General features: G+C 55.9%; 9 protein-coding genes across 9 annotated transcripts; 4 read left to right on the forward strand and 5 right to left on the reverse strand.

Annotated features, from left to right (window-relative positions):
* Positions 1-28: 28 nt before the first annotated feature.
* N656DRAFT_785897 (SET domain-containing protein) lies at positions 29-1,354 on the reverse strand (the record flags this gene model as incomplete). The annotated part of the gene is made up of 2 exons (XM_064816473.1): positions 29-1,168; positions 1,235-1,354. 2 exons carry the CDS (start codon positions 1,352-1,354, stop codon positions 29-31), a joined length of 1,260 nt encoding a protein of 419 aa, XP_064674605.1.
* A 292-nt stretch (positions 1,355-1,646) lies between these two features.
* Positions 1,647-2,956, forward strand: N656DRAFT_773048 (Coq4-domain-containing protein). Its single transcript, XM_064813987.1, has 2 exons — positions 1,647-2,053; positions 2,143-2,956. The coding sequence occupies exons 1-2, from the start codon at positions 1,825-1,827 to the stop codon at positions 2,811-2,813; spliced, it is 900 nt and encodes a 299-aa protein (XP_064674606.1). The 5' UTR covers positions 1,647-1,824; the 3' UTR covers positions 2,814-2,956.
* Positions 2,957-2,963: 7 nt separating this feature from the next.
* N656DRAFT_785899 (DNA-binding TFAR19-related protein) lies at positions 2,964-3,546 on the reverse strand (the record flags this gene model as incomplete). The annotated part of the gene is made up of 3 exons (XM_064816474.1): positions 2,964-3,235; positions 3,410-3,467; positions 3,523-3,546. 3 exons carry the CDS (start codon positions 3,544-3,546, stop codon positions 2,964-2,966), a joined length of 354 nt encoding a protein of 117 aa, XP_064674607.1.
* Positions 3,547-3,776: 230 nt separating this feature from the next.
* Positions 3,777-5,410, forward strand: N656DRAFT_7179 (uncharacterized protein). The gene is made up of 2 exons (XM_064812235.1): positions 3,777-3,940; positions 4,009-5,410. The coding sequence occupies exon 2, from the start codon at positions 4,090-4,092 to the stop codon at positions 5,290-5,292; it is 1,203 nt and encodes a 400-aa protein (XP_064674608.1). The 5' UTR covers positions 3,777-3,940; positions 4,009-4,089; the 3' UTR covers positions 5,293-5,410.
* A 117-nt stretch (positions 5,411-5,527) lies between these two features.
* Positions 5,528-6,281, reverse strand: N656DRAFT_785901 (RWD-domain-containing protein; the record flags this gene model as incomplete). The annotated part of the gene is made up of 2 exons (XM_064816475.1): positions 5,528-6,147; positions 6,215-6,281. 2 exons carry the CDS (start codon positions 6,279-6,281, stop codon positions 5,528-5,530), a joined length of 687 nt encoding a protein of 228 aa, XP_064674609.1.
* Positions 6,282-6,546: 265 nt separating this feature from the next.
* On the forward strand, positions 6,547-9,120 carry N656DRAFT_840775 (ARM repeat-containing protein). Its single transcript, XM_064818962.1, has 2 exons — positions 6,547-6,847; positions 6,901-9,120. Exons 1-2 carry the CDS (start codon positions 6,637-6,639, stop codon positions 8,718-8,720), a joined length of 2,031 nt encoding a protein of 676 aa, XP_064674610.1. The 5' UTR covers positions 6,547-6,636; the 3' UTR covers positions 8,721-9,120.
* Positions 9,121-10,272: 1,152 nt separating this feature from the next.
* Positions 10,273-11,047, forward strand: N656DRAFT_773053 (uncharacterized protein). The gene is made up of 2 exons (XM_064813988.1): positions 10,273-10,905; positions 10,995-11,047. The coding sequence occupies exon 1, from the start codon at positions 10,402-10,404 to the stop codon at positions 10,792-10,794; it is 393 nt and encodes a 130-aa protein (XP_064674611.1). The 5' UTR covers positions 10,273-10,401; the 3' UTR covers positions 10,795-10,905; positions 10,995-11,047.
* A 288-nt stretch (positions 11,048-11,335) lies between these two features.
* Positions 11,336-12,004, reverse strand: N656DRAFT_773054 (uncharacterized protein). The gene has a single exon (XM_064813989.1). The coding sequence runs from the start codon at positions 11,902-11,904 to the stop codon at positions 11,527-11,529; it is 378 nt and encodes a 125-aa protein (XP_064674612.1). The 5' UTR covers positions 11,905-12,004; the 3' UTR covers positions 11,336-11,526.
* Positions 12,005-13,113: 1,109 nt separating this feature from the next.
* N656DRAFT_7473 (protein phosphatase 2A regulatory subunit PR55) lies at positions 13,114-15,038 on the reverse strand. The gene is made up of 6 exons (XM_064812937.1): positions 14,892-15,038; positions 14,785-14,825; positions 14,618-14,715; positions 13,877-14,528; positions 13,228-13,811; positions 13,114-13,152 (listed from the first exon to the last, which is right to left on the reverse strand). The coding sequence occupies exons 1-6, from the start codon at positions 14,933-14,935 to the stop codon at positions 13,129-13,131; spliced, it is 1,443 nt and encodes a 480-aa protein (XP_064674613.1). The 5' UTR covers positions 14,936-15,038; the 3' UTR covers positions 13,114-13,128.
* Between the last annotated feature and the right edge of the window lie 81 nt (positions 15,039-15,119).

Genomic DNA, 15,119 nt, shown 5'->3' on the forward strand with positions numbered 1-15,119 from the left:
CCTCCATCTAAAACCGTCAATGAAACCCTCAAACCTTACTAAGCCGCTCAATGGTCTGCCGTATCAAGTGGCTTATTTGCTTCCACCGCGCTCTCAGAACCTCTCGCTGACAGGGCCCCCCAATCCCAGTTCTTCCCAACTCCTCAACTATCGCTTCCACCTTCACCAAATACCTCTTCAACACCTTGGCCAGAAGCTGATCCACCGCCCGCTGCACGTCCTCCCCGCCATCCTCCCCTTCCTCCACAAGCCTCTTCCACGTCTCCACGTCGCCCACAACCAGCAACCGCAGCGCCACCTGGGTTCGGTAGCACACAGCCCGCTCGTCAAGGCGGTAGTTGCCGAGGAACCCTGCCTGGTCAAGCACCTCCCTCTGGTCCCGGTCAAAGTACCCGTACTCATCTTCGCCCTCATTCAGAAGCAGCGCGTCGTCAAGACAGACCTCATCCCAGCGATTCCTTGCCCCTGGCCCAGACCCACCCCCAAGCACAAAGCCGTACTCAACGAGCAGAAAATCATCCGAGTGCCGGCCGTAGCAGATGCACACCTCTTCGCCCGGGGCATAAGCCCGGTCGGCCGTGATGCTGAACCCGGCCGGCGTGAAGGCCACCTCGCACCCGTCGCTACCGTCACTGTCGTCGCCGCTGGTGTGGTTGAACAGGTCGGCCACGGGCTGCAGCACCATGCGGTCGTCGCGCGACAGACGGGCCGTGCGGCGCGTTTCGTGGTAGAAGGTCCGAGTGTTGACTAGGAGCCAGGCGTAGAGGAAGTCAGCTTGGGTGACGGTTGCTGACACTTTGTTGTTGTTGTCGGTTTTCAGTTTTGAGGAGGAGGAGGACGAAAGGGCAGAGAGGAGGTGCTGCATGGCGGACCAGTCACGGGCGAATTTGGCCTGCTGCTTCTCGAGCAGCGTCCGCGCCGGCCGGGGCAGGTACGCGTGCAGCGCCGGGTCGGCCCAGGCAAGGGGGAGCGAGCGAGAGACGGACTCGCGCGACGGGTGGATGGCGGTCCACGGCGCGTACTTGGAGTTGGGCCTCTCCAGCGCCAGGTCGGCGGCCAGCAGGGCGTGCACCGTGCTGCCGGCGGGCAGGTTCTTTTTGATCTTGGGCTTGACCGTCTCCAGCGTCCGCAGGGCGGAGGTGGGCACGTGGAGGACGCGCTCGTTTGCCTGAGGGAATGGTTAGCTGCATGTTAGAGGTTTGGGGAGGTTTCTATCTTGATTGATCTATCTCACCTTGAGTGGTTTGGTGGCTACCATTCCGACCCCCTTTTCGGGGATGAGACGCGGCTCGATGCCGTGAAGCACAACTCCCCGATCCTGTGCCCAGCGCAGGAGCTCATCGTAGGCCTCCATAATACACGAGGTCACCAACACGATGTTTTCAAAAGAGAATTGCAGGATTCGTCAAGAGCACACTGAGGAGGTCGAGGTTGAATAGAGAAAAGGGAAAGAACGGTAGCTGCGATTCATGGTGCTCTTCGTGACATTGATACTCAGAATCCAAGGAGTTTCATTAAAGTCAAGGTCATCAGGTTATAGTACCATCTTGGACCTGTACTATTTCTCGGGGGGTATATATTTCATTCACAATTCACATCCGGACTCATTGTGTCCACAAGGTTGATGTCGTCCAATTCCGTTCGAAACACCAACCGGTGACCTCGATTGGTCCAGTCCCCGTCTTGTAACGTTATCTTATCTTCGGTCAGAGCATCCTTGTCCGGCATTCACCGAAGCAGTCCGAGCTTCCGAACATCGAACCACTGTCTCAACAGCACCTTGATTCCGCATCTCCCGTCATCCATCAGGATGCACTCCTCACCATGGAGGTGACATTCAGACGCTCAGCGGCTCTTGTAGCCCAGACCGGGGGGCTGCGACGCTCGATTGCCGTATCCGCAGCCGCAGCCGTCAACCGCCGACACTTCTCCCTCTCCAGCCTCACCCGCCCGCCGCCCAACTACCCAGGCCATGTGCCGCTGACCACTCTCGAAAAGGCCGCCCTGGCCATTGGCTCCGGGCTAATGTCCCTTCGCGACCCGCGGCGAGGAGGCAAGCCCTTCCCCTACCATTCCCGCGTCCTCCTCTCTCCAGCAGCAGCCCACTAACAGCAGGCCCCCCCGCCCGGCGAACTCACCCAGACCTGATCGCCGCCTTTGCCGAGGCCACGGCGACTCCCTACTTCATCTACCGGCTGCGCGACGCCATGCTGGCCCACCCGACGGGGCGGCGCATTCTGCGGGACCGGCCGCGCATCACGTCGACGTCGCTCAACCTGCCCTACCTGCGGTCCTTACCCGCCAACGCGGTGGGGCGCACCTACGTGGCGTGGCTCGACCGCGAGGGGGTGTCGCCCGACACACGTGCGGCCGTGCGCTACATTGACGACGCCGAATGTGCCTACGTCATGCAGCGCTACCGCGAGTGCCACGACTTTTACCACGCCCTGACCGGCCTGCCCGTGTACCGCGAGGGCGAGGTGGCGCTCAAGGCGTTTGAGTTTGCAAATACGCTCCTTCCAATGACCGGGTTCAGCGTCTTTGCCGCTGCGACGCTGAAACCTAGCGAGAGAAGGCGCTTTGTTAGCATCTACCTCCCTTGGGCTCTCCGAAACGGGCTGAGGGCCAAGGAGATTATCAATGTGTACTGGGAAGAGCAGCTAGAGAGGGATGTCGGTGAGTTGAGGAGCGAGTTGGGCGTTGAGCCCCCGCCGGATTTGAGGGCTATCCGTCAGCGAGAGAGGGAGGAGAGACGGAGGAGGAAGGAGGAGGCTGAGAGGGAGAGCGGAAGGGGAAGGGCAGCCGGGTTGTAGAGCGTGTGATAGGTATGAGGCTGTTCAAAAAGGACCACCCGTGTAAGATTAAAGATGTACGATATCAGCCCGAACACAGTAAAACCGGCAGACCGCTTTGCCGGGGTAGCAGGAAGCATCCAGAACCACTAGTAAACGTTCCTACCGCCGTTACAAGTCCAACAAGTCGTCGTCGTCGTCCTCCCACCCCTTCCTCCGGCTAACCACTATCTTCTCCTCCTCTTTATTGTCCGCAACGGCATTCAACAGCTCCTTGAGCTGCTCCTCAGTCACCTTCTGCCTCAACTGACCCGTCTGCGCCAGCATGATCAGCCTGTTCTCCACGTCCGTGGCCCGTTGTTCCTTGACGAGACGGATGCGTCCGAGCCGGTCGGCAGCTTCGGGCTCGAGGATCTGGTTAAGAATCGACTGGCGCGCTTCGGCTATGGAGACAGAGTCAGCACGTCCTGACTTCTCTAAGGGTGACGTGACAGAATGATATACCTTCTTGCTGTCTGTTTGATTGACAAGTCGTCAGTATCGCTCTCACCCCCGTGCTCTGGCTGTAGGTTCGATGCTCACTTACTTTCTCTGCGCCTGCTCCTGGCTCCCGCCACCTGGTACTGCCTGCCCCGCACCCTGGGCCTTGAGCTGCTCCAGGCGAGCCTTGCGGATCTGCGGCGCGACGTCAGTTGAATGGGTGTCGAGGGTTTCGAGAGCTAGAGCATACTCGTTCTAATTCACCATCATCCATCTTCCAGGTTGGTTTGCTCCACTACTGTTGCTGTGAAATTGCACCGAGGCGCCTGCAGGGAATGTTGCGTCGGGCACTTGTACTTCGTAGTGTATGTACTCTTGGGCAGGTGATAACCGCGGGGCTAAAATATTTCGGCGGGGTATCGAGGCCTATCAAAGCCGCTAGTAGTACGAAGTACTGGTACATAGGTACTTGAATGAAGCTCGCACAACGACCAACCGCTGGTGCTTCTTGACCAAGATTGCCTGTCGGCTTCACATTACACTCAATGTTCAATAAACAGAGACTGGTAAACATGTTCATCTGATTCAATTTTCCTGATCATATTCACACCGACATCCTTGACCTTGGGACCGCTGGTACCTAGAAGCTCCTTTACATCATACGTCAGGTGGGTCTGAGATAACAGCTGATAAACCTTCGCCAAGCAGTGTGTTTATCGATAAGGACTCGATCCAGACCCAAAAAATCCAAGTCGCCGGCAATCCTCACTCGTCGATCTAGCTCTTCAAGTCGTCCGCAATCCCTCCCAGCAACGCAATGGCGCCGACAAAGCCCAAAAAGAAATCACAAAAGGACAAAGCGAGGGATAGACTCCGAGCCAAGGCATCTTCCTCTCAAAGTTCTAATGTCCAACCCAGAGAGCTCCTCGCCCAAGCGGCCGCCTTCCTCGAAGAAGGCGACCCGGAGAGCGCAGCACCGATAGCCCGCAAGGCGTACGAGCACATTGGCGCCCACGGGCGGCACGCGTGCGCGGCACTATCACTCCTAGGCCAGATACACGTCGAACTGGGCGACATCGACAGCGCCCGCGACTTCTTCGCCGCCGCCGTCAAGCTGGACGAGGACGGTTCGCTCCCCGAAGGCGTCGGCGGCGGGCCCGAAAAGTTCCTCTGGCTCGCGCAGCTCAGCGAGGAGGGCGGCCAGGACAGCGTCGCCTGGTACGAGCGCGGCGCCACGGCCCTGCGCTCCCAGATCCGCGCCCTCACCGAGTCGCTCGAGTCGCGGCCCCTGACGCGCGATCAGCAGGAGGCCGTCATAGCCGAGAAGCGGAGGAAACTGGCAGAGGTGCTTTGCGCCGTGGTGGAGGTGTACATGACGGACCTCAGCTGGGACGAGGACGCAGAAGACCGGTGCGAGGCCTGCATCACCGAGGCTACGATGATCGCCCCCGAGTCGGCCGAGACGTGGCAAACCGTCGCAAATGTTCGCATATCTCAGGAGAGGATGCCAGAGGCACGAGAGGCGCTGAAGAGAAGTTTGGCCCTGTGGTGGGATCTTCCCCCCGAAGATCCGGCCGTGCCGCCCTTCCCCTCGCGGGTCAGCTTGGTTAGGCTGCTGATTGAAGTTGAGATGGAGGACGAGGCCATGGAGGTCACCGAGCGCATGATTGGGGAGGACGACCGGAGCGTGGAGGTTTTGTATCTCGGCGGATATGCCAGGTTCAGGTCGGGCGAGAGGCTAAAGAACTCGGATCAGGCTCCCGATCCAGAGGTCTGGAAACGCAAATGGCGGTCATCACGGAAATGGCTTGTACGGTGTCTGCGAATTTTCCAGGAAGAGGAGTACGAAGATACGAGGTTAGGAGAGCACGCGCAAGAGTTGCTGGCCATTCTGGCAGACAACAAGAGCGAGCTTGGGGAGTCACTCGAAGATGCTGAAGATGAGGATGCGTGGGAGGATACTGATGACGAGGAGGACGAAGAGGGCGTTGATGACGATGAGGACACGGAGATGCAGTGATGGGTGCCCGATCATGGTCACCCTCTCTCTGCAGATTTCTTCTCCGATCACACGACAGGACATGGGTTATGACTTCCATATTGGCGGCATATCAGGCGTTTAGGGCAAAAGTTCTCATCGGGTATAGAGTTATACTGTGGATGTGTCGGGAAGGGGTTACGACCTCGATGCCTCTCCGATAGTGAGGTTGAATGTACAACGTCACCCACTATGGTTCAACGACATCGGAATTGCTTTAGTTATCGGCAATTTTGAGTCTTTGTACATCCTCCGTGGGAATCCCATCCTCGTCGCCTTCATCTTGGTCACCCCTAGCAAGACCCTGAAGCCACAACTGCTTCCCCGTAAGCCTCGCCGGCTCTTTTATTCTGGCCTTCTTCAGCTCTGCGGCTCTCTCTTCCTCCTCCCTGATCCGTGCTTCCTCCATCTCTTTCAAAAAGGACTCCCGCCACTTCAAGAAGGTCTCGCGGGTCACTGGGGTGCCGTGAAACTTCTTATTCTCCTCACGCTCAGCGGCAAGTAGCGCTTCCTCATGCGCCTTGGCGGCCGCTTCTTTGCGCTCAGCCACCAACTGCTCGGCAGCTTCCTTCAGCGTCGATACCAAAGTGAATACCATGGCCATGCCAAGGTTCTCCTCTATTGTCGCATCTAGACCCTGCAACAACTGGTCTTTATCCTCGGCGACATTCAGATATTGGTGGGGAGTTGCATTCGGAGGCGCCGAGATCTCCAGGAAGGGTGCTTTGTCTGGATACTCGTCGGGGTACCGCACAGTGAGAAGGATGACGGGTGGTTCGCCCTCGTCGTCTGGGATGTCTAAGGCGATGGATATCCTGTACTCGCTCTCTGATATATCTGTATACCCCAAGTCGCCGGTCAGCCTACCGCAGCCGACAAGTCCGGAGAGGTAGAAAATCCCAACCTGTAATCTCCTCTGGGAATATCGAGTTGAGAACCTCCCGTTCTTCGATCTGCTCCTCTTTCCCCATCTTAAAGATTGCTGTGGTAGCTGCTAGATCTGTTCAATGGTGAAACAGGTTGGTTCCCAGTCTTTGCGAGATACTGTTAAGACTTGCCTCAAACCCTGTGAAAGTGAGACTGAGGGGCAGCAGGCCCTTGGGTGCGCTTGCATAGTGGGGCCCGGGTGGGGTAAGCGGGAAAACCCCTGTTGATGCAGGCCTTACCGCCCGGCAGAACAGGGGTCTAGGGTAGATGCTCTAGAAAAAATTCAATTGAAGGTCTGCTCAGGTCTCCTTCAGTGAAGCCTAAGTTACCTAGACTTCGGTGATTTCACCGATTTTGTACCGTCAAATAGGTTGGAGCGCTCACTGAAAAGTACACACAATGGCGCACAAGACATCCGAATCTGCCGCCTCGTTGAAAAGAAAGGCATCGAGTGACAAGCACAGCGCCGGCAATCCGGCGAAGAAGGCGAGGACGGCAGCCGAGCTTAAGCGGCAAAGGTCCGACGATGACAAGAAGGCTACCTCAAGTCGAGGAACAGGGAAGTCAAAGGAGCACAGCAACGCAGACGCGAAGACGGTCGAGCGGCCAGGTTTGTCCCCCATACTCGAACGATTCAGACTTCCCGTTCTAACACACCCATAGGCCAGAGCTCCCGCGAAGCCCACGCAAAGCAGAAACAACTAGCCCAAGAGCGCAAGGCTGCAAAGCCATTGGCCGACGAAGTGCATCGGACGAAGAAGCTCTGGGAACAGCTGCGCCGGAAATCCCATGTACCGAAGGAGCAGCGGCAGCAACTTGTCGACGAGCTGTACAGCATAATCACGGGGCGCATCAAGGACTTTGTGCTTAAACATGACGCTGTGCGAGCGGTCCAGACTGCCATCAAGTACTCTACTCCGGCACAGCGCAAGCAGATCGCAAAGGAACTCCAAGGCACTTACGCACAGCTTGCTGAGAGCAGATACGCCAAGTTCCTGATCGGAAAGCTCCTTACTCAGAACGACGAGGAGATCAGGGACCTGATCATTCCGGAGTTTTATGGAAAGGTGCGGAAACTCATCAACCACGCCGAGGCTTCATGGATCTTGGACGACATCTACCGGGGGGTGGCTACGAAAGAACAAAAGGCGCATATGCTGCGAGAGTGGTACGGGCCAGAGTTTGCCCTGTTCAAGCCAGGCGGCGACGCCGAGCTTACTGCCGATCTCAGCAAAATCCTTGCCGCGGAACCCAGCAAACGAGTGACAGCGTTGAAGTATCTGTTCGACATGATCAACGGCCTGATCCAGAAGAAGATGACAGGCTTCACCATGCTCCATGACGCTATGCTACAGTATTTCCTCAACCTCAAGCCCGAGAGCGAGGAGCTGAAAGAGTTTGTCGAGGTTGTCAAGGAGGACGACAACGGTGACTTGCTGAAAAACATGGCATTCACCAAGTCTGGCGCGCGTCTCGTATGCTTGCTCCTGGCTCTGGGAACTGCAAAGGACCGGAAGCAAATCATCAAGACATTCAAAGACACTTTTCAGCTCATGTGCGGCGACCCGCACGCTCACATGGTTATCCTGACTGCGTACGACGTCATCGACGATACCGTCTTGACATCCAAGACTATTTTCCCCGAGATTTTTGGGAAGAACGAGGAGAAGGATATCGAAAACATCATCTTCATAGCCAACGACCTGAACGCCCGCATCACGGCTCTCTATCTATTCGAAGGGCAGTCAAAAGCTCTTTTCCCAGCCAGTCATGCCTATGATTTAGAGCTGCTCCGCGAGATTCACGAAATCCGCCAAAAGACGAGCAAGAAAGATGCAGAGGTCCGGCGCAAGGAGTTGGTGGCAGCCATGTCCCCTCCGTTGCTTGCAGCAGTCGCGACGTCACCGAAGGACCTGGTAGCTACCTCTTTTGGGTGCCAATTTGTTACTGATGTTTTGCTTTCCGCGACTGGGGACAAAATCGCGGCCTTGGAGGCTATAGCCTCGACAGCTGCCGGCGACCCGGAGCCAGCCCAATCTGAAGAGGCTGACCCTCTCTATCCACCACCTCCCCACATCTCTCTTACCCCTCACGGGGGCAGGATGTTCAAGACATTGATTTCCGGAGGAAAGTTCGATAAAGCAGCGGGTGCTGTGAAGAGAGTAGACCCACCACTCAACTTCGCGGACGTCCTCTACCCTGTTATCAAGGAACATATCATGAAGTGGGCAACCGGGCCAAGCTCTTTCACAGTGCTAGGGTTGTTGGAGGCTCCTGACTTCTCCTCTAAGAAGGAGCTGCTCAAAACTCTCCGCAAGAACAAGGCGATGCTCGAGGCGGCTGCTTCTGGAGATGGGATTAGCACGGCTGAAAAGGTAGATGCGGCCAAGAAGAAGACGAAAGGAAAGGAAGCTGCTCCGAAGGAGGGCAAAGCTGGAGGGAACCAGGGGGCAAAGCTTCTGCTGGAAAAACTGGAGGCCTAAAGCTAAGGGATGAGTATCTCCAAAGGCCGGCTGGAAATGGTGATATGTACTAGGGGCATCACCTGGTCTTATGTGACATTCAGCTGTGGGGGGCTGCTATTTGAGACCCTTGGACGACTGTCCGGCTCCAATATCAGAGAGAGAATGAGCTGCAGTGTCTGGCTACAAGAGGCATTGTCTAGCGGCGCTTGGTCTGCTGCTTGTGGCCAAGGCTACCCTGTTTGCTCTGTCTATCTTGCATTGGAACAATATAATCGCTTAGCCTGTCTGACTTTGCCCTGTGCTCCTCGGTCGTCTGCAGTTCTGTGAAACGTGGAAGGGTAGCGTCATATCGAGAAATGTTCTGGATGGCAAGTTGAATGAGTCCCTCAAGCCAACATCCTCTTGGTAAGCCGCCGGGAAGGGAGTCGAAGTCTATATGTACTTAAGGCCTTCAGACGTTGATGATGCGAGTTAACATCGTCGATGTACCTACACGACACATGGAGCACCCTCATCCTCGGCAAAGTACATACAGTGTGTTGTCCGTCATGATTCAAGACAGAGAACCTTAACTGCTAGTAGTTGCAAGAACCGAGGTTTGGCCAGTACCCTCATATTCAACACCGTGCTCATCCTCGCGCCTTCCTTTAGCAACAGCAAGTCTCGTTGCACTTGCACAAGGGCTGAGCACCGCACGGGCAGTCTGTATTTCCATTTCCCTCCTTCCCCCCTCTCTTCTTCCCCAAATATTGACAATCCTACGAAATGCGGTAGTTGCCAAACAACCTCTCGCCGTAGCCGTCGTCTGGGTGGATTGTTGTCACACATGTTTGAATACAGTTCCGACTTCGGATCGACTTCTCCTGTTCCAAGATTCTGTCCCTTGAGCGGTTCCACGAAAATTCCAGAAACTCTCCGGCGCAGTTGTCGAATCCTCGAACCAGCATTGGTAACACCCTCGTAGAATGTTGTCGAGCGAGGCGTGATAAGTCTGGATATCCGCCATGGCTCCCCAGGACACGACACCCGGACATTGCGAGAAGGGGTATCACTGGTACGTCTGTACCTGGAAACGCCCCTATTATAGCGGTTGCTGCCGTGTCGACCCCTGCAACCAAGATCCGATCGGTTGTCCGCCGTCGGCAAGGGATGTCCCGGAAACGAGCACCACAACCATCTTCAATACGTTGACGACGCTCATCGTGGAAACTGTAATGGAAACGGAGACAGTGCCAACCATCATAACCGTTTACCCCAGCTACAGCTCTCTCAGCCCGACCACCACCGCACCAACCACACCAACCAGTACCACCAGGGCGTCTACCTCACACCCAACCTCACACCTGGCCTCATTAACACCGAGTCCAGAAGCGTCTGCGCAAATATCAATCCCCTCCTCTTCACCAACATCTGCCGACGACGGCGGCGGCGGCGGCAATGGGATAAACCTCTCGGTTGGCGCCCTGGTTGGGATTTCGGCTGCCTGTGGCATTCTCGCCATATTCTCGGCCATTATGGCGGCTATGTGGTGGAGGCGACGTCAGCGAGAGAATAGAGAGAAGAGCGAGCAAGCCAACACGCTACCCTCTTTCAGAGGACCTTGTGATCAACGTGAGCCCCCGGTCCAGGCTCAGAGCGGACCCACAGGTTCTTCTGGTACAGCGGAAGGTATGACACCCTGTTGTTGAGCTACCACGGCATGCCGATAGATATCGCTGACTCTAATCGCCTTGCTGTAGGGCGGATGGCTGAAGGGGGAAACATTCCGGGGTTTACTCCTCTGGTGCGGAATGGCCACTCCAGGCCTTTGAGTAGTGATATGCGCGGCGGCCTCCCCAGTCCCCTCACAATGGGCAGTTCGATGGGAACTGGAATAACATCGAGCCCATCGGAGCTGGACTCGACTCCATGCTACGGGGAGGTTGCGGGAGATTCGGGACCACGCTCGGAGGCGGCAGAACTTGAGTCACTCCCCGCCACGCAGGACGAAAAGATAGCCGAGCCACGGGCTACTCTGAAATCGACACAGGAAGAGCGGCAATCCGGCACGTACGCGAACAGCTGGACTAGGTTTCACAATCTGCAACTATGAGATGTGTTTGGAGTGGCGGTGTATTCCTCGTCAAGGGGCTAGTCATCGCGGAGGAAACTGGCTCGGTATGATACAATACCCCCGAAGATTTCGGGAGACATGCCGGGAAGACTATAGGTGGACCAGAGACTGCCTCAGCCTTATCATTCCACATGTTTCACAGCCAGAGCAAGGTTGGGCATGCCGCCACGAAAATGTACCTTCTTAATAGGCCATGCGTATTTGACAGCAACTGAGCTGTTCAGGGGTATAGCAGTAAAACCGAAAAGAACGAACCAAATCACCTTTACATCGCCGTGACGCCGTACCGTGCAGTTTTGCTCCAACATAGCTGAGCCGTGTATGGTGAAGGTGTCGGCTGACTCTGCACACCTCCACCATGCCTTCCCAGCTCCTGCGACTGAAACGCAGATTTTCCCTCTATCCAGTCCAACCAGTTCCCGTGATTCCGTGGAGCAAGGATCCGTAATGTGCCTGAGCCGTACCGCATCGCTCTCAGGGGTAACTAGGAAATATAACCCCTAGCTACTGCGTAGCTTAGGTGCTCATGAGCTTGCCCATCTCGTTGAGAAGCTCCTGCAGATCTTCGTCGCTGATCTTGTCCTGCAGGGAGGGTATCAAAGTCTTGCACTCATCGGCGCCGTCACAGCAGAGGGAACCTAAGACACAGTAAGAGTCAGCCCAGGTTCCATGCCCCATCTCATGTGCACACCGCACCACAACCCCTCCTCTTCAAAGGCCAAAACGGGGATGGGGACCAGGGACCAGGGACAAGAATTTACCAATCTGCGCCCTCTCAAACTTGGTCAACTGCTTCGCATGAGCACTGAGCAGCCTCTCAACAGCCTCGACGTTCTCCTTTTGCTTGAAGCGTGCAAACGCGTCCAGGTAGTCGAGCGTCTTCTTGAGCACGTCGGTCTCGTTGCGGTCTTTGCGGTCTTTCCGCCGTTTCGCCATGAGCGCGTTGATGACCAGCGACGCCTCGGACAGCGTCAGCGTGTCGACGTCCTCGAACTCGCCCAGCTTGAGCACCGCGCCCGCCTCCTCCTCGCCCGGCGGCGGCGGCTTGGAGCGCGATGTCGGGGGGTGTCGTTCTCTTTGTTGTGCCATTCTTTCTTTCTGTGACTTCCTTCTCTGCTAACTGGTTCGTTCGGCTCGTGCGCCTGCGGTGGGGTGTGTCTCTCTGTTGGTGCTCGCGCTTATGTGGGCATGAACTGGCAAGCAAGCGAACAGACGGGCGCGCAGCGGAGGTTCGGGGAGTGGGAGACGAGGAGATTCTCTTGGAGGTTTCTTGCCTGCGGCGTGACAAGAGCGGCGATGTTCAGCAGTCGGTTTACTGGCGCAGGGTCAGGACAAAATACCAGAGGTGACCTGCTTTTGCCGATATGAACTTGGTGTTTGTCTTGGGCAGAGTTTAGATCCGGTTCTGAGACGGTACTAGTTTTAGCTGAGAATCGGTCTTTGTCGTCAAGTCCACAGTGCGAAACTGGGGAGCAGCCACCATCGCCTTGATCGGTGGGGCTTCTGCAGCCACACCTGGTCTACTAGGTACAAAGAACTCGTACCCCCAACATTACCTTCCCACCCCCTGGATAACGTCCGTTGGTAAGGCGTCCTCCCCCTGAAAGTGAGCTCTTGCAAGCATCAATACTAAGAGCAAACCAGACCTGGAGAGTCTCAAAGAAGGTTCCGAAAGGTTTCAAGAGTGTCACTGGGGTACTAGCGGGCCGTCCAGTCTAGCGGCCTAGGTAGTCTTGTCAACGACATTCGAGATATCCATTACACTTCACAAAAGGCAAGTTGCGCAGTGTACAGGATACAGACAACCTCGCAGTCCAACCCTAGGGAGTCTAGCTGCAATTCAAACATCGCCAAGCGCTTAGTGGAATGCATGCTACTCTCTAACTTGATCCTTCTTCGCTGCCTTGCCCGGTTGAAGACACGGCCGCTTGAGACAACGTCTACTCCCTAAATACAAATGCTCGGGGCCTAGTCAAGGCACAACCGCAGTCCGGCCTAACCAAGCCCGCCTCCCAATGCATTCGGTCTACATCGGTGCCAGTCTCCCATCCCACCTCCTGCGATTTGCATGGGTGTTCCCTCGCCCAGTTTCTCCAGAAAACAAACTTTGTCCGTCCTATCGCTGTTTTTGTGGGCTGTTGCCGAAGCAGCAAGAGGCGGGCGGGCGAGGCGACTTTTGCGTCGTCCACCACATGCGACCGAGCCGGTTGCGCTGGAAGCATATATCTTCGGCCCTCGCAGTTCCCCTACCTGGGCAGAGTTCCCGGATGGGAGTCACAGCTGAGGTGCCTATGGGCTCTAATTTTCTTGTCCCTACAAGGCTGAGAAGACGAAGAGCTAGACAAGCAAGTCAGCAACCAGAGAAGTAGTCAAAGGAACCCGCCGTTGTGGGCGTTGGTAGGGCAGCCTTACATTATTCGTTGCCGCGATCGCAATGCTGTCTTCGAACGGGTGCCAACTCATGTGCAGAATTTTTTTGTTGAAGTCAATCTGGTCTGCGTCCGTCTCCTTGCGCATTCTCTGGGCCTGGCCCGGCGCCGCTGGGCTCCCTGCCCGCGAGCCACCCTTCTTGCCATTTGCTGTCGGGCTCGTTGACGAGTTTATCGGTGTCGGCACGCCCACTTTCTTTGCCTTGAATGCCGACTTGTCCGCCTGGAGCACCACCTCAACCTCCTTCTCCGGGTCCGACGGATAGATCATAAAGTTATTGTTGTAGCTCCCCGTCATGACATTTCTGCCATCTCCGGAGAAGACAACCTCAAACTTGTCAAAGATGCTGTCGTTCTCGTACGTGTCGCATAGTCTCGGCCTGAGGTGCTCGTGGATTGGGATCGTCTTGATCGGTTGCCTTTCCATGTTGACGTCCCAGATCTTGACTGTCAGGTAGTCGCGCGAAAGGATGTATCTGCCGTCGTACGAAAATCGGACATCTGAGATGGATGAGATAATCTCGGAGAAGAAAGATCTCGACGAGGGGTCCTCTTCCTGCTCAAACACTGCGATGAGTTAGCTACCAAGTCATACACACGCGGTTTGACGGCAGACTTCTGCAGGCACCTACGCTTGGCATGTTGATCGCACAGGGCGCTCTCCCGCATATCAGCCAGCTTGATGGTACCCTTGGAGCTGGCATACATGAACCAGTTGCAGCTTAGTGGGTGAAATTCGGCCGCAGTTATCACTTCCGTCAGCTCTTCCATGTTCGCAGGTTTGATATCCACAATGTTGAAGCTCTGGTCCTGAATGTTGAGGTTCCACAGGTTGATACGCAAGTCATCACTGCTGATGAAGGTCTCTCCGTCACTGTTCACTGAGATGCTGTTGATGTGGTAGGCGTGGGCATTGGCATACGTCCGCCTAGGAACAGCGGCAACGACGGTGTCGTGGTGAGTGAGCCGGGGTAGCTTCAAGTCGCTGGCGCTGCGGAAGTGAATGTTGGGCATTGGGCGCGGCGCTCCACCCCCGCCAACAATGTTGGCCGGGGTCAGGTCATGGGACAGGTTGTTCTCAGCAACGACCTTGAGGGATTTCTCAAACACTTTCCACAGCTTGATCGTTTTGTCATTTGTTGAAAGAAGGTAATGGGATGCGTTTTGCCGCCGGCACCACTTGATCTTGTTGATCTTCTCCTCTATCTCCAGCGACTTGAGATAGTCGAACTCGGGCTCGTGCGACTGGAACTCCGTGTGGAATTTGTATTCACATGTCTTTTTCTGTTTGGAGTGTGAGTAGGAACCGCAAAAGAGGAAAATATAGAATCGGAAGAGAATATTAGCCAGGGGCAAGAACACAACCAACTCACTGTCTCGTTGCGCTCGAACAGAACAACACGCCCACCCTTATCACCCGTCGCCAGATAATTGCCCGTATGGTCAAATTCCACGGTGGAGATGATATCCGCTGCAGTAGGCATCAGTCGGCAAAGCCCATGCCGAGAAGTGCTCCGAGAACTGCGGCGGCGTGACATACCTTCTGTGATATCCTCAACATCCCCCTTGTCACCGAAGCATCTGGAACGCAAGGGTTAGTGCAACCGAATAAAGACGGAACCGGACTCCGAAGAAGACAAGGCTTACTGGGTGAACTTCCATGTCGGTACATTCGCTTCTGTGTCCACCATCTTCACGATCTGGAGAGGAGGGCGACGACGTGCCCCGCTCTGCCAACAAAGGGGTACGGAGGGAGGGGTCGGAATCGGCGCAGGGTCAGGGTCAAGCGACGTGGTCGGCACGCGATGTAAGAAGCCGAGGACTCGGGGTGCAGAAGGGGCCCGACGGATTCGGTGGCAAGCGGCCCGAAGGCGG

The sequence above is a fragment of the Canariomyces notabilis genome, assembly GCF_033297395.1.
Source record: "Canariomyces notabilis strain CBS 508.74 unplaced genomic scaffold N656scaffold_1, whole genome shotgun sequence".
Lineage (NCBI taxonomy): Eukaryota > Fungi > Ascomycota > Sordariomycetes > Sordariales > Chaetomiaceae > Canariomyces > Canariomyces notabilis.